This window comes from Excalfactoria chinensis, unplaced genomic scaffold (genome assembly GCF_039878825.1).
Source record: "Excalfactoria chinensis isolate bCotChi1 unplaced genomic scaffold, bCotChi1.hap2 Scaffold_85, whole genome shotgun sequence".
NCBI lineage: Eukaryota > Metazoa > Chordata > Aves > Galliformes > Phasianidae > Excalfactoria > Excalfactoria chinensis.
In genome coordinates, this window is record NW_027315717.1 from 347,832 (window position 1) to 365,757 (window position 17,926).

Here is a 17,926-nt window from a genome sequence, read left to right on the forward strand (position 1 = left end):
GGCAGAAATCTAAAAGGGGCTGTCACAGCTCTGAGAATTTTTCTTCAGTCAATTGCTTGTTTTGTGAACAGTCACACATGGTGCGCTGTCAGTCTCCTCTTTCTCAAAGGATGGGACCAATTGAAATGATCATCATTTTCAGCAGACATGAATAATTCACTTAACCTGCGAACAAGCAGCTTTTTCAAACTGAAACTGAATGGCACAGAGGTTGGGTTTGGGACGCTAAGAGCAGTTGGGGTAAGGATATGAGGCATAAAACAGATGAAAATATCCAGGGAGACAGGATAAGATAAGAAAATATGTGGAAGGTTAGAGCTCCAAATGCTGCTTCTGCTTAAGGAGTGATGAACTGCATGAAATTAAAAGCAAGTAATGGTGCTAAATGTACACTGTTGTAGGAGAATGAAAACATTTCATATAAAAGCAGGAGGAGTATCTCTGAGAATGGTCTGGACTTGTCATTGTCTTCTGCACTCTGAGCAGGACTCCAAGCCCAGAACAGCAGATGCCCAACAGCAGCTCCATCAGCGAGTTCCTCCTGCTGCCGTTGGCAGACACGCGGCAGCTGCAGCTCCTGCACTTCTGGCTCTTGCTGGGCATCTACCTGGCTGCCCTCCTGGGCAACGGCCTCATCAGCACAGCCGTAGCCTGCGACCAGCGCCTGCACACCCCCATGTACTTCTTCCTGCTCAACCTGGCCCTCCTCGACCTGGGCTGCATCTCCACCACTCTCCCCAAAGCCATGGCCAACGCCCTCTGGGACACCAGGGCCATCTCCTACACAGGATGTGCTGCACAGGTGTTTTGCTTTTTCTTCTTCCTCTCAGCAGAGTATTCCCTTCTCACCATCATGTCCTATGACCGCTACGTTGCCATCTGCAAGCCCCTGCACTATGGGACCTTGATGGACAGCAGAGCTTGTGCCACCATGGCAGCAGCTGCCTGGGGCGCTGGGCTTCTCAATTCCATTCTGCACACTGCCAGTACGTTTTCACTGCCTCTCTGCCAAGGCAATGCTGTCAACCAGTTTTTCTGTGAAATCCCCCAGATCCTCAAGCTCTCCTGCTCAGCCTCCTACCTCAGGGAAGTTGTGTTTATCATTTTTAGTTTCAGTTTAGCCTTTGGGTGCTTTGTTTTCATAGTTGTGTCCTATGTGCAGATCTTCAAGACTGTGCTGAGGATGCCCTCAGAGCAGGGATGGCACAAAGCCTTCTCCACGTGCCTCCCTCACCTGGCTGTGCTCTCACTGCTTGTCAGCACTGCCTCTATTGCCTACCTGAAGCCCACCTCTGCCTCCTCCTCACTCCTGGATCTGACAGTGGCACTTCTGTACTCAGTGCTTCCTCCAACACTGAATCCAATTATCTACAGCATGAGGAACAGGGAGATCAAGCATGCTCTCAGCAAGGTGTTGCAGTATGCACTATTCCAGCTTCCATAAAGTGCACATCTTCCTTATAGGATTCCCAGTGATGGTTCCTTATGTTTTAAGCATTGTTTATTGTTTGATTGTGTGTGATATATTAACCCGCAAAAAAATGTTATTGAGCTTACAAATAAAAAATTATTTCACTTCTTTCTTACCTAATCTCCAATTTCTCCCTCCAAGAGCTCATGTAAACATGGAACCAGATTCCCTGAATAGGTAGAGAGATAAATAAAAAGCTTTTAAAGCAGACTTTTCCTTTGCTCTTCTCTCTTCCTGCCTTGTCTGGGTCTGGAGGAGGTACAGCCACAGACAGCTGCACAATGTGCTCTTTTCCTCCCTGCTCTCTTTACACTGCCACAGTGCTCTCAAGTCCTCTCATTTGTGCAGGCCTGAAGGTCTTGAGTGTCTCACAACAGTCCTTTGTCTCTACAGCAGCACTCTGGGGCTGCAGTCAGTGCTTAGTAATATGAACTGCTGTGTCAGAGCTGGTCTCCTTGCTGGCGCTGCCATAACAAGAGGGCCCCTTCAGAGCAGGACCAGACAACTGGAGAGCTCTTCCAAAGCTTTTGTAAGGAATATACCTCAGGAGCTGCTCCATTAGGAGTCCTCGAGATCTTTTGTTACTCTTCAGTGTGTGACCTGGTGAGACTGAACTGTCCCAAGGAGATCTGCAAGCAACTCGGGGCAGTGCTGAGGTTGAAAGTTTATGGGCTGAGATAAAGAGAAAAAGAAAAGAATAATTATGGTAAAAGTATTTATACATTTATAATATATTTCGTATATTTTGAAACATATAAAATATATGCATGAGAAAACATATATTCACATATGCTTGTTGGAGAACCTGAATGCAGAAGGTCAGCATGCACAGACAAACAGCCACACAACAATAAGGTTAAATATAGCTGCGTCCATTTATTGCCCAAAAAGCCATACGTTTACAGCAGACAGATAAGGGCATCCAAAAATCACACACACTAATTGGAGGAAAGCTACTGCAATAACTACCATAAACACCCCTTCATAGCCACGAGCCATTCATTCTTTTCCTAGAGGTGCCCTTGGTTCTCATGCTGTTTATCCTGCTCCGCAGCTGCTGCTTTGTGAAGTCTTTATCTTGATCCACGAGCTGTATATGTATGATCACGATTCAAAAATTCAGCACAAGCAAAGCCTTACATAATTTTTCTTGAGGTGTGTCCCCCATGTTCCCCTTTTTTGTATAATAATGGACTTCAATGTTTGATGAGTGCGCTCAGTGTTAGCTTGTCCCATGGGAGAATGAGCAATGCATGTAATGTGTTTAATCCCCCATTCTTGGAGGAAAGTTTGACTGGTCGGTCCATCCTTGTTTTTAACCAAGTTATGTGTAGGCTGCAGAGACGAAGCAGCAAATGATGTAGACGCAGCAGAGAGAGGCAGCGTCACAGTGAGCGACGTGGGTGGGGTGGAAGGCAGCTGTGGCACCGCCAGCGTTAGGGCCAGAGTGGCAGCAGAAGGCACGGGCGTGCAGGGAGGTCGCAATTTCTCTTCTCCTCACCATCGGGGGGGGTTGGAGCCATGGATCGAATCCGGGCAGGGACTGTTTTCGGCTCTGAGGAGCAGCAGCGAGGGTGGGAGGGAGAGCAGTGGGGAACAGTCAGAAGAGTTTTTTCCTTGTCCAATTTGTTTAAACCCTTCCATCCATTCCAGAATAAACAACACATATTCTGATGGCGTTAGTAACAACCAAGCAATATTACGAGTGTCCAGCTGCATTTGCACATCCACAGTGAAAATCCATTGAATAATTTGCTTAGAAGCTTTGGATTTTATCCCATAGTCAGTCACAGTCCTACGAGCCTGTTGTAACAATTTCCAGTCATGCACTTCCCACCAAGCAGCTCCCTGCTGATCGTATATCACCAGACAAGCGAGCTGAGATGCAGCTTGCCACTGTCCCTACAATATTGCATCTCTAATAGGCCCAGACCAACGTGAAGATGGAGGTCTGCTGTGTCAGGGGTAAAAGCGGCATAGGCAGGGTCTGTAAAGACATCAGTGCTCGTAGAGACTGTTGCCTCCTTCATATGCAGTTCCAAGTCCTGCAGATTCTCAGTTAATGTTTTAATATATTCCTCTAACGCTTTCCCATTCCCACCATTATCTGAGTTGCTTTCTCTCTCAGGATCTTCTTGCTGCTCTGCACACTCCTCCCCCCCCATACCTTCCTCACTTGCTGCCACTGGCCCTGCTGAGACATCAAAGAGGTTGAGGTCAGGGGAGTATTCAGAGCTTCTGCAGAAGCCCTAACTTGTGAGGCTGATGAGCAAACTGAGTATGAGACTTCTGGTAACGGAGTTAAATTCTGACCTTGACTGTGCACTAGGTCCAGATAGGGCTTGTACTGTAGCAGCAATCTGATGCTTGGCTTGCATATTCTTTGATGTATTTATAATCAGCTTCCATGTAGGACCCAAGCCTTGCAAATGCTTAGGTTCCTTATTTTCCAAGATAACAGAGTCCCACATACGGTCCCCTATTTCTCACCATATGGTTACGCTGAACATCAGTGCCAACTCCTGAAGATGTCCACTCTTCCGAACCCATTTTACCAGCTCAGATTTGCCTATAGGAGATACCTGCTCCCCTCTCTTAGAGAGAATACTTATGAGCAGTTTCTCCGCAGCTTCCCACTCCATCGTGGCTTTCAGAGGGCGGGATGCGACCCCGCTTCCAGCTACCACAACACTTACAGCTTTTCGCTAGCCAATGCCAACCATCTGCTGCGACCGCTGTCCTCTCGCAGTTTACCCACTATCTTTGTTCCAGACAGTGCTTCGGGAGCCTGTCACATCAGCTCAGGTCCCGGTTTCTCCAACTTCACTCTCCCGTTCCTTCAGTGAAGTTCTGAGGTCCAACCTTAAAGTGCCCCACATTGAGCGCCAATTGATGGTGAGTGTGAGGGCAAAAAGTCAGAGCGCTGGGACAAACAGCCACACACCAATAAGGTTAAATATAGCTGCATCCATGTATTGCCCACAAAGCTGTACTTTTATAGCAAACAGAAGAGGGCGTCCAAAAATCACACACAATAACTGGAGGAAAGCTACTGCAATAACAAACCTACCCTCCCGCCCTCCCCCCCAGCTTCAAAGCCGAGAGCCATTCATTCTTTTCCTACAGGTGTCCTTGGTTCTCATGCAGTTTATCCTGCTCCGTAGCTGCTGCTCTGTGAAGTCCTTATCTTGATCCATGGGTGTTGCTCTGTAAAATTCTTCTTGTATTACAACAGAATGACAGTTCCATGGGGTCTCCAGCACACCCCCAGCCAGCTGGAAAATGCAGCTGAGGACCTTCAGGAAATCCATGCCCTGATAGTGTCAGTGCTTGATGAACAACTGTGAGTTCCATAATGCGTCTTGTACCTGTGTGCCACCTTCTGATCATCAGTACCACGGTGTAGATGCAAGGCCCAGCCAGGCTAAATCAAAACATGCTTCTGGAAGGGGATGCTTTCTTAGTCTTTACACTAAGGAGAGGACCACAATCATTCACTCAGCGAGACTGAAATCGCTGTGCATTTGCAGGCCTAGGGTCTTGTTTGGCTCACAGAGACATGGTGGGTTGATTCTCACCTCTGAACTGTAGCAAAGCAGATTCAGACTCTTCATGATGGATGGGCAAGGAAGATGAGGAAAGGCTGCTGCCCTCTGTGAGAGTGCACTGAGCTCTGCCTGGGGATGGCAGAGGAGCCAGCTGAGAGCTGATGGAAAAAGCTCAGAGAGGAGAGCAGCAGATTCTGTTCCTTGCTTCCTGATCAGGAAGAACAAGAGGAGGGGGACAGGCAGGTATCTGAGTTACAGCTGGGATGGCATTGTTTCCTTCAGACTGTCTGCTCTGGTGCAGTTTTGGTTCTAGGAGAAAAACAACGTTGATGACACTCTGATGTTTACAGCTGCTGCTAAGCAGTGTTGTACAGAGCCAAGGCCATGGTCAGTGGAGGGCACATGGAACTGGGAGGGAACAGAATGAGGACAGCTGTCTTAAAGTGGCCAAAAGGATGTTCCGTACCAAATTAGAGTGAGTAAAAGGAGTATTGAAAGGGGTGGGAGTTCATCTCACTCTCTTCTGCTGCCCAAGGCCCAGCTGGGCATCAGTCTGGTGGTGCTGAGCAACTGCTTGTGCATCAGTTGTTACCTACTGTTCCATATAAATGGATTCATACTGATAACTATTACACCTCTCCTTGTATCTCTCTTAGTAAATAGCTCCATTTCAACCCACAAATTGTACTTTGTTTCCCAGTGCTCTTCCCCATCCCACTGGGAAGAGGGCAGTGCACAAAGCACTGTGTGCTGCTGAGTCACCTGCTGGGTTCTGCCACCACTGTCTTTTTGGTGCCTGATGTGGGGCTCCAAGGGTTGAGCGCATCTGTCCAGAGCAAGTTAGCACAGGGCTTTGTAGGAGCTGGAGAATTGCTGGCCATGATGCTGATTGTTTCCCTATTTGTAGAGCTCACTGAGACTTCTCATGATGCTGCATTGCACAGCTCCTTGCTTGCTGCTTGTTTTCCCTTCTGCACTGTTTGTCAACTCTGGGGCCATGTTTGGGGTATTTATTTTGCTATGCTGTTTGGCTTTGGTTTATGTTGCGATAAAACTGGCAGCTGTCAAACATTGTCTCCTTAGGGTGCCTGGCTATGGAGGAGAGATGGGAGGACACTTTCCAGCTGTCCCTCAGCCTTCCTCTCACTTATCTTTCCCTGGAACTCCAAAGGTAGTTACAACAGCTCTTGAGGATTTTGACTATCCATGGGATGCTCCAACCATCATGCTCCCATTGCTACATGTCATTAATGTGTATCAGGTTGGGTTGTGTCTCAGACTAAAAAATTATTTGAGAATGTCACTGTGGGATCTGCCCCAAGGTGAGACAGCTCTGCATGACAAGGGGTGTTGGATGGTCTGGGCAACTGCCTGGAGCGGTGGGCACCAGCAGGGCTTAGGAACTTCATCTCTGAGAAACTGAAGGATCCTGAGAAACGGGTAGAATATTGGGGGAAGGTCTGCTGTGGCCCTGGTAATACCAAACAGGTTCAAATGACTGAATTGTGCCAGGGCCTGGCCCCCTCATACTGAACTGTGTTCAGTACTCTTCAGCATCCTCAAGGAGAAGAGAGCTGGCAGTGCTGCACTCTCTGCAACTCCTGGCACAGACCCTGTAGCAGCTCCAAGGTTTTGCTACACATCCTGCAGTTGCTCCAAGCTCTGGACAGATCTTCCTGTCACTCCATCCCTCATAATGAGCTCTGCAGTCACTCCTGCCACATGTCCTGTAGCTGTTTCAAGTACTGCGATAAGAAAATGAAACAAAACCCTCCCAAGGGAGGTGCACTGTGCCAAGAGGTACAGCCCTGCGGTCGCTCCAACCCCTCCAATGAACCCAGTGGCTGCTCGAACTTCAGTCACATGTCCTGTGGTGATTCCAGCCCTGACAATGAGCTCTGCAGACACTCCAACTCCTGCAACAGCCTGACAGCCACTTCAGCTCCTACAGTGAACCCTGTGTGTGTTAAAACTGCTGCAACAAGTCCTGAACTTGTAAACAGATATGCATATGTATTAGTATCTGTTCATATATGTTTGCTTATGCATATGTTGTATATGTGTGGAAATAAACTAAATATTTTATTTATGTATAAATATATTTGTTGTAATTATTACCATTTTCCTTTTATCTCAACCCATGAACTTTAAACCACAGCACTGCCCCAAGTTGCTAACAGATCTCCTTGGGACTCTTGAATGTGAAACAGTCACACAGTGAAGAGCACGAGCAGATCTCGTGGTTCTCTCAGGGAGCAGCTCCTAAGGTACATTCCTTACACCAGCTTTGGAAGAGGCTTCCAGTTCTATGGATGTGCTCTGAAAGTGCCTTCTTGTAGTGGTAGTGTCTGCAAGGAGAACAACTCTGACACAGTTGTTCTTATTGCTGGCTGCTGACTGCAGACCTGAAGTGCTGCTGTAGAGACAACAGGACTGTTGTCAGACACACAGAACCTTCAGGCCTGCACAAATGAGAGGACCTGAAAGCACAGTGGCAGTGTAAAGAGAGCAGAAATGAAAAGAGGATGTTGTGTGGCTACCTGTGCCTGCACCTCCCCCAGACCAAGACAGGGAAGGAAGAGAAAAAAAGCTAAGGAAAAGTCCTCTTTGAAAGATATTTATTTATCTCTTAACATATTCAGGGAATCTGGTTCCATGTTTACACAAGCTCTTGGACTGAGAAAATGGAAAGTAGGTAGAAAAGAAGTGAAATAATTTGCAACACCTTTCTGTGGATTCCTTTATCATACACAAACAAACAATCAATTCCACATAAAAAATAAAGAAGCATCACTGGGAATCCTGTGAGGAAGATGTGCACATTATGGAAGCTGGAACAGAGTGTACTACAAAACCTTCCTGAGAGAGTGCTTGATCTCCCTGTTCCTCATGCTGTAGATAATAGGATTCAGTGTTGGAGGAACCACTGCATACAGAAGTGCCACTTTCAGATCCATGGATGGGGAAGAGAGTGAGGGGGGCTTCAGGTAGGCATAAAAGACAGTGCTGACAAATAGGAAGACCACGGCCAGGTGAGGGAGGCACGTGGAGAAGGCTTTGTGTCGTCCCTGCTCAGAGGGCATCCTCAGCACTGCAAGGAAGATCTGCACATAGGAAACAACTATGAAAACAAAGCACCCAAATGCTAAACTGCAACTAAAAATGAGAAGCACAACTTCCCTGAGATTTGATGCTGAGCAGGAGAGCTTGAGGATCTGGGGGATTTCACAGAAAAACTGGTTGACAACATTGCCTTGGCAGAGAGGCAGTGAAAACGTACTGGCAGTGTGCAGCAGGGAATTGAGAAGCCCAGCGCCCCAGGCAGCTGCTGCCATGGTGGTACAAGCTCTGCTGTCCATCAAGGTCCCGTAGTGCAGGGGCTTGCAGATGGCAACATAGCGGTCATAGGACATGGTGGTGAGAAGGGAAAACTCTGCTGAGATGAAGAAGAGAAAGAAAAAGAGCTGTGCAGCACATCCTGTGTAGGTGATGGCCCTGGTGTCCCAGAGGGCGTTGGCCATGGCTTTGGGGAGAGTGGTGGAGATGCAGCCCAGGTCGAGGAGGGCCAGGTTGAGCAGGAAGAAGTACATGGGGGTGTGCAGGCGGCGGTCACAGGCTACGGCTGTGCTGATGAGGCCGTTGCCCAGGAGGGCAGCCAGGTAGATGCCCAGCAAGAGCCAGAAGTGCAGGAGCTGCAGCTGCCGCGTGTCTGCCAACGGCAGCAGGAGGAACTCGCTGATGGAGCTGCTGTTGGGCATCTGCTGTTCCTGGGCTTGGAGTCCTGCTCAGAGTGCAGAAGATAATGACAAGTCCAAATCAATCTCAGACACACTCCTCTTGCTATACTATATAAGTTCTCCTTTGCCTTTGGAAAATGTTCATTTAGGTCCAGAATTTGAATTTATTTTTCATGAGATTCTCCATATAGAAAGTTAGTGTGCTCTTCCTTTCTTCTCATTTCTTAATCACATTTCAGCCTTCTGGATATTTTCCTCTTTACTCCAGCTGCTCTTCGAGGCCCCAGCTCCAGCTTCTGTGCACTTCAAATTGTCTTAGACAAATCAGACAGTTTGCAGGACAAATCATCTATTAATGTCTGCAGAAAGCAATGATAAGTTAAAGTGACTTTATCCTTTTAGGAAGGAGAGGCTGAAAGCACTTTCTGTGTGACTGCTCAAAAAACAAACAAACAAAACAAAACAAAACAAAAACAACAAAAAACAAACAAACAAAAAAAAAACAAAAAACAAATAAACAAACAAACAAACAAACAAAAACAAACAAACAAAAAAAACCCGATGGATTGAAGAAATATTTGGGAGTCTCAGAGCTGTGCTCAAAATTGACGGCATTTTAGATTTCTGCTGCCCATCCTTCCTGCCTCCCCTCAGAAAAGGAAATGCAAAATCCCTGCCTTTACTCTCCTCTTGCAAAGTACCCTCACATAAATCCTGCTGTGAAGTGGAGCTGTGATCCCCTACCCCAGGCAGCAGCTGTGGCAGCACAAGCCCTGCTGGGCTGCTCCTTCCCCCCACACGTCTCCCCGCAGCACCCTGGACAGCTCCCCGGGCAGGCTGAGTGCTGAGCCTGGCAGGCGGCAGAGTCCCATAGCCGGCACACAGCCCCTGGGGCACAGCAGGGACCCTGCTCTGCACAACAGCCCTGGGCACCCGCCTGCAGCCCCACATGCACAGCCTGCAGCCGTGCTGGGACACGCAGCCCTCAGGGCTGTGCTCTGATGCTGCAGCATGGAAGCCCTCAGCTGGAGCAGAAGGCTTTTTCCACAGTAAAGAAACATGCAGTGCCTGCAGCCAGATCTGCTATGGGATGTCCTGCATTTAGTTAACCCTCTATTAAAAGCCGCTCATGGTCTGCAGTGAGACTTACCATGTCATGGTCTGTGGGCAATGCTCCTGCACCGAGCTCACAGCCCGCTCACACCATTCACATCCTGCAAGCTCTCTCCCCTTTCTCTCCTCTCCTTCTGTCACCTGCAGGCTGTGCTGTGCACAAGAGCTGCTCCTGGGCACAGCTGTCTCTCTGCAGCACTGCCCACTTTTATGATCTCCCTGAGTCCCAGAAGCCCAGCCCAGCAGAATAGGATGACACTTTCATCCTTCCCACTCATCTCCCCTGAGATATCCCTGGGTCCTGATGGCCAACAGCTCCTGAAAGTCAACAGCATCATGACTGTGTCTAACTCATTTCTTGTACAAATTTTCCCAGTGAAAGACAAACCTCAACAGAAGCGAAATGGACATGGCATGCAGCTGACCACTGTGTTTTAGTGTTCATTCAATTGAAACACTTTTCCTGCTGTTTGTTGGCCAAAAACAAAAGGAATTCTTTCATGGACCATGTGCCTCTGGTTCTCTGTGGAAAGCTAGTTGGAGCTGGTGCATATGAATTTTAACACTGAGTGGGTGAATGCAGAGGAGAAGATTGATGTGAAAAAAAGTGATGCAAGTCCCATGGGGCCAGTGTGAGTAGAAATAGGGTGGGGAGGTTGAGGAGGACATTTGCCCACACAGTAACAGAATAGAACTCACTGGGAACATTCCGGATTGATACCAGTTGCACAGTGCTGCTTTAATGACTTGTTTAAACTCAAATATAAATAAATAAACGACTGCTGGCTTCGGCCACTTTAAGCTCTCTCCATATTGCTCTCTATTTTGCTGTACAGGTTCTGAATACCTTAAGATGATGACAGGAAGGCACAAGGCTCAGGAGGCTCTTCAGGTGATAATGGGCCCCAGGCGATACTTGTTGACAAGTCCGTCAACCTGCAGTGCAGAGAGAAGACTGCACAAAGTGCTCAACAAGACAAAGGCAGAAGTAACAGTGAAGTTTCTTGGAGTATTAATGGGCCCACTGAGGGACACTAACAAGCAAGCTTCCCCAGGGACTTGTTAGAGCAGATAAGTGGAAGCCATGAATACAGACAGGCAAAGGCACTGGCATGGTGGCTCTGATGCTGAGAAACCCCTGCTTTTTCTTATGAAGCAGAAAGGCCAAGCCCTGATTCCCAGGCCCTTGGCAGGGAGAACCTCATGCTGACTAAGGATCCTTCCTGGGGCAGTGGATGGAGGTCTGCATGATGTTAAAAGAAAGACATGGGGGCAGAAGGTCCCAGGCTCTGCATGGGGTGCAAGGATGCTGTGAAGTCCATGTCCCATGTGTGCCCTGTGTCTCATCTCAGGATGTGGGATGTGAGAAAGGCCCAGTCTGAACAAGCAGTCAATCCCAATGTAACTCTGAACTTCACATCTCTCAGTTCTGGTGACATCCTATGCACACTCTCCCATAATTTGATGACTTTTATGCTCTTCAGTGCCCAGAAGTGCACCCAGTGCTCCAGGTGAGGCTGCAGCAGTGCATAGCAGACAGGGACAATCCTTTCCCTCACCCAGCTGGCAATGCCTTGCTTGATGCACTCCAATGGACCGCTGAGCTTCCTGGCTGCCTGGGCACACTGCTGACTCATGTTCAATTTGATGTTGACCAGGACCCCCAATCCTTTTCAGTCAGACCACTCTCTAGTGTCCCATATCCAGTCAGTGTGTATGTCCAGGATTGCCCCTACCCAGGTGCACAATCAGGCACTTGCTATACTTAATGCACTTGGTGCTTAGGACCAACTGGTACCCACTTCTCTGACTTGTCCACATCTCTCCCCACTCATTGGAGGCAACAGCACCTCCTCATCTGGTCTCATCAGCAAACTTGCTCAGAACATCTTCTAGTCCTGCATGCAAGTCTTCCACAAAAACATGAAAGAGAAGTGGCCCTAAAATGGCGCCCTGGGGAACCCTGATAGTGACCATCTACCAGCCTGATGGAACCCAGTGATTACAGTCCTTTGGGCCTGACCTATTGACTATCTGTTCACCCACCATGTTATATTTCTGCCTAGCCGAATGAAGGACATTCTGCTCTGAAGGGTGTTGTGAGAAATAGTATCAAAAGCTCTACTGAAATCCTCAAGGATAACTTCAACTGGCTTCCCTTGATCAACCAATTTGCTAACCTTGTCATAACAAGTCCGATAGTTAAACAGGACCTTCTCCTCTGGAAGTTGTGTTTTCTGTGACCAATGACAGAATTGTTCTTCGGGTTTTTTTCCATCACTCCCATCATCACTTTCTCCATCATTTTACCAAGTACTGTTGTGAGACTGTCAGGTCCATAATTGCCCCTGTCATCTTTCTTGCTCTTCCTTACAATGAGACAACATTTGCCTGCTTCTTGTAAGCTGGCATGACCCCTGGCTTTTTTAGATGCCACTGAAATTAGAGCCGTGAGCAAAATAAGGTGTCATCAGTGCCAGAACATAGATGTGCCATAGCTTTGCAATGCCTAGAACTCTGGAGTATGCCACAGATGGAGCAGAGAGGAAGATCTGCCTCTTCTGCTGTGAGCTCATCCATTTGGTGAGTAGAATAACAGTACCTGATACATGGGGACAGTGTCTCTGCTCTGCTCAGCTTGCAGGCGGAATGGTGAGGAGGGTTGCTCTCATGTCAGTGCAGACAAACTCACTTTCTATTAAACCTTTTATCCTCTGTACACTATTCCACTATTTGTACCTTCATTTACACTTCCACATACCCTCAAGTACACTTCCATATGCCACTAACAATTACACGTTCTTATATCATCAAAACAGTTTGGGAAACAATACAGTTCTTCAGTTCCCATAAACACCCTTAATACCATACAACTTTCCCTTAACCATAAACTTATAAACTCTTTGCCACAGAAGCAGCAGTGATTGAACCACATCCCTCACACACTTCCTCGCAAGCCGTACATAGTACTACATAAATGGGTTGACACTCATTTGATGGTTGGAAAATACACCTCTGAAGACTTTAAGACCCTAGAAGTCCGCAGCTGGGCCAATTACCGAAGTAACACCAAGAGGGTGAGCGGCAAAATGGCGATTTATTGAAGCAAACACACACTTATATAACCTACGCCCTTCGTGTACGCCTCTCTTGTACACGTCATCGATCCTTCCAGAAATTAGGGAGGGCCTGTCGCGTGACAGCCCGATATCCCCGTATTTCGCCTAATACAACATCTCCCCCTCCCCATGCTAAGAGAACCTAACCCGTTACAATACGCGACACTATAAACCTAACCAATGCTTAAAGCTTATCCTGCATTCTATGGTATTCTATACTCTAATGGACATACCTAAAGAAACTCTATTGAATTATCCGTCTTATTTGCTATACCTTAACATACTATGCATAACCTTAAAATACACTCTTATCATAACTAATATTATATAGTACTCTATATAAACCCTTAACTAAACCTTAACAAACTCTCTATAATATAATTAGTAGCATAAGGCACAACCATGTTATGAAAACACCACCACAACTGTGTGGAGCAAGTGATTGAATAGTCCTCTTGTTGTCAGGAACCTTTTGAGAACCAATTCTCGTCCGCGATGTTTTCCATCCCTCTTCATTCTTCTTACGCCTGATGTATCTTCTCTGTATGGTGAACATCCGTCAAAGTCTTTCTGTCCATATCCTCGATAGCGTCCATCAACTCATCAGCACACAGCAACATGCACCATCGTTGCATTAACGCGTACTCGATATGTAGTGACTAGGTAACTAGAATCTCAACCTATCGGATAAGAAGATCACACCTTAAGAGATAAGTGAAGTTGCAACCACAGATTAAGTGTGAATCTACTGTTGGCTGATACCCAACAATTCCAGACTGAATCCCAAAGGTCCCTGCACTTGTTGTTCGAGCGATACTTATCACTGAGACCAACAGGAGCAGAACAACCTCAGGTACCAGATTCCCCATTGACTGCTCCTGTAAAGAAAGAACTCTTATCCCACTTCCCATAGTCAGTAAAGCGAGAAATGAGGCAGGACCCATTGTGAGTCCTAACGTGACTGGGTAAACCAACCACAGCAACAGCGATTGTCCAATGGTATCGGACTGCAGTCGAGCCAGACCTGACATGCTGAGTGGTCATAATGACAATAGAGGAGGTACTCACAGCAATAACCCACCATTGGCAGGGAGACAAGCAAGGCTCCCAGGTGACATCCATTTGCCAGATCTGCAGCGATCCCAGGCCAATGACAGGTGTGCTGGTAACTTTATCTGCTATTGCATTACCTGTGGCAAAAAGGCTTGGCACCCCAGAGTGACCACACACACGTAAGGGTGCAACAGGAGCTGTGTGGAAGACCAAGGCCTCTTCCAGAGTTCCAGCAGCCTCTGTACTTGAGAGACCTTCCTGGCCCATCCGGGCCAACTGCTTGACTGCAAAGATGGAATCTGCAACAATGTTAGAGGGTATCATTCGCCAGAGGTGCACTGCAGCTGTTGCAGCCATCACCTCAAGCATCTGCATGCTGACCTTTCTGTTTGTGAAGACAGCAGCCTGCCAACTACTGTTGTAATCCTGACAAACCATCGCCCTGAGACTAAGGGTCTCATGCTGCACAAGCGATCCTTCCATGCAGCTCTGTACGATCTTTTGCCAAACTGCAGCCTTTTCGTTAGACCGATTTTTGAGTTCTTCTGCATCGGATCCCTTTAGCTGACCATACAAGGGTTTCCTCAATCCTGAAGGCATTCCCAAAGCACTCCGAACCCACTGGAGGGTTCCTACCATATTCTGCACATCCCATAGTGTCTTTACATGTGGTTGAATATCAAGACCCACCAGCTGCATTATCTCAGGACTAAATTTATATCCCAAGCACTCTGCTCTAATCCTCCCCTGCATGCCTATACCATGCACAGGGTGAAAGGAATCATCCTGCTCAGCAGCCAACACTCTCCCAAGCTCTGTCATCCACCCTTCTTTCCAGAGTGTGTATTGCACCCACTTGAGAATCACGTATGCGAGGCTTTCAGTGTCATGAGGGAGCACAGGGCCATGCACCGTTAAAGTTTCCGCTGTGTTTAAAGCTAGAGGCAAACGAAACTCTCGGCAGCAGCCAGCAGCCCGATGCCGGAAGGCGGAGCGGCTCCGCGCCGGCGAATCGAGCCCCGGTCCCCTGCATGACAGGCAGGCAGCAGGAGCCACAGCGAGCGAACAACTTGCAGCTGCGGGCCCTGTCGGTCCCCTTTGGACCTGGCTACTCCCCCCCCCGGGATAGCACCACGTTTGCGCTCCCCCCGGGTCTGGAACACGCCTACTTCTCCAACCACTTGAATTAACCGCGCGCCCGCACTCCCCGCCCCCCAATGACAAAGGAGAGGGGTCGAGAGGGGATGCGGTCGCAAAACTCTCACTAGTCAGTGGGGTGCTTTTCTGATGGTCTAACACATACTTAATAATTTGCCCTGGGGTGGTCAAAGTCCCAGGCGCCGCTCTAATTATCTGTTGAATCTCCGGAAGCGATCTCTGCTTGAGGCAATCTATCACGACCAAGGACTGAACGTCCTCGGGCAGGTCAGACCCCTCAACAGCACGAAGCAAACGATTTGCAAAATCAGAGAATGACTCAGAGGGCTCCTGTTTGATGTCAGTCCATGGGAGCACAGGCTCTGCGACCTTAGCCACTGTCCGCAGGGCTGTGAGGGCTGCAGTTGTAAGCGCAGCCAGCTCCCCTGCTCTAAGCGTCCTTGCCTGGCCATCAGGAGATCCCACCATACCATCTGCTAAACCCAGTAGGCGAGGGAGAGTGGTCCGGGTGACTCTAGCCCCTCGGCCCTCACCTTCACATTCATTGGCTGGGTGGTCAGCATTGCGATTCGCCTCTGCCACCACAACCTGAAGCAATCTATTCCATTCATCATACCACAGAGTATACTGCACGGGTTCAAGAATGACCCGCATCAGGTTGGTCACATCATACGGTAAAAGACTTGTGGCCATAAGAGCCTCAGCAGCCGACATAGTCACCGGAGAACGCAGACCCTTGTTCTTAACTAATTCAGCAAGGCGAGTAATCACCTTGGTATCCAGAGGGGTCCATGCTGAGCCCTCCTGCTTTACAACTATCGGAAGGGCAAAAGTTGTTGTTGCCGGGTCGGCTGCCTGGAGATCTTCTGTCGCCCGAGCCCAATCAGTGAGTGTGGGCGGGCTCACGAGGAGGGGTGCTGTGGGGCCACATCCCCCCTGGGCGGGCTCTTGGGCTGCCCGCTTCAGATCACCACACCCACAGCCACGCTCACTATCTTGTGGGGCGGAGTGATCCGCCCCCTTTCGGGAGGGAACACTTTGGCAGGCAGAACCTGACGGTGGGGAGGTACCGCCCACCCCCCGCATGCTGTTATCAGCTCCGTTACTGACATCACCACATTCCTCAGGGGGCCGCCCTCCCCCTTCGTCCCTAAAAGGTTTCAAGGAAGGATATAGGTTCCGAGCAGGATAAGGAGGTGGGGGCTGGGTGTCGTCCTGGTCAGAGCGGTCTTGCGCAACTTCCTTCTGGATTGTTCTCGAAGGTGAAGCACTGGGTGGAGACGAGGAGGTCGGCGCCATTTTGGCCCCTTCCGAACCTGCAGAAGAGACAAGATTCCCCCCCGCCTCCAACCCCAATAGCTCCCTAGCGCGCTGGTTTGCGAGTTTCTCCTCCCGAGCCGCTTTCAACGCCTCTAAGATAAATCCCCAGACCTTGAATTCCGACACCCTACGGATGGCTAGCGTTCGCTGAGATAACGCGGTCGTAATTCTATCCCAGTTGTCAGGGTTATATAAATCAGAGGGGGATACTAATAGTCCTTCTTTCTCCAGCAGCAAGAGGACTGTTGTAACCTCCTTCTTAGAAGGAGTCTGCTTTCCACAGTGAAGTTTACAGGCATGAAGAATTACCTTGATAACGGCTTCCATGTCGCCCCGGACCACGTCTCCGGCCGCCCCCGGGCGCTTCTCAGACAGGTCCTGGGGATTCTGAGCGCTCTCTCTCTCTCCCCCGACGAAGAATCTTGGCCACGATCTCTCCGTCCCGGGCTTCTACCACCCACGGCAAAGGGAAGTGAAACGCCGTCCATGGTAGGATCCTTGCCGTTATGTGAACAGCTGCCCCCGTCTCTTCTAGGTCTTCTAGGTCTCCTTATCAGTCTGCACTGTTGTAAATCGCAGCTTATCACGTCGGCGGGTCACCATTTGAGGACTTTAAGACCCTAGAAGTCCGCAGCTGGGCCAATTACCGAAATAACACCAAGAGGGCGAGTGGCAAAATGGCGATATCTTAAAGCAAACACACACTTATATAACCTACGCCCTTCGTGTACGCATCTCTCGTACACGTCATCGATCCTTCCAGAAATTAGGGAGGGCCTGTCGCGTGACAGCCCAAAATCCCCGTATTTCGCCTAATACAACACGTATCATCAGTAAACTTGCTGAGGGTGGCCACTATCCCCTTGTCAAGGTCACTGATAATGATGTTGAACAAGAGCGGACTCAGCACCAACCCCTGGTATACTACCCAAGAGCTACTTACATGACTCCAGCTGTACTCTGCACTGCCAACAACTACCCTCTGTGCTCTGCCAGTCAGACAGTTCTCAACCCACCTCACTGTTTCCTCATCTTTCCCACTCTTCCTTACCTTTGTTATAAGGATATCGTGGGAGACAATATCAAATGGCTTGCTGAAATCAAGGTAGACGACATCTATCTCTCTCCCCACCATCCACCCAGCTGGTGACAATGTCACAGAAGGCTGTCAGGTTGGTGATCATGACCTCTCCGTTGTGGACCCATGCTGACTACTCCTGACAACCTCCTTTTCATGCAACTGTCTGGAGATGGCTTCCAGCACAAGCTGTTCCATCACCTTTCCAGGGACTGAGGTGAGGCAGCCTAGCCTGTAATAACCCAGATCTTCCTTCTTGCTCTTTTTGAAGACTGGAGTGACACTGGCTATCCTCCAGTCCTCTGGCATCTCCCCCATTCTCCATGACC

The 17,926-nt window shown here is 48.8% G+C and overlaps 1 protein-coding gene across 1 annotated transcript in view; it reads right to left on the bottom strand.

Annotated features, from left to right (window-relative positions):
* Window positions 1–15,932, bottom strand: part of LOC140265376 (uncharacterized) — a 56,047-nt gene extending 40,115 nt beyond the window's left edge. Inside the window, exon 1 of the mRNA XM_072361292.1 lies at window positions 14,571–15,932. Coding sequence (XP_072217393.1) covers window positions 14,571–15,913 — 1,343 coding nt within the window. The 5' untranslated portion in view covers window positions 15,914–15,932. The remainder of the gene's footprint in view (window positions 1–14,570) is intronic.
* Window positions 15,933–17,926: the final 1,994 nt, after the last annotated feature.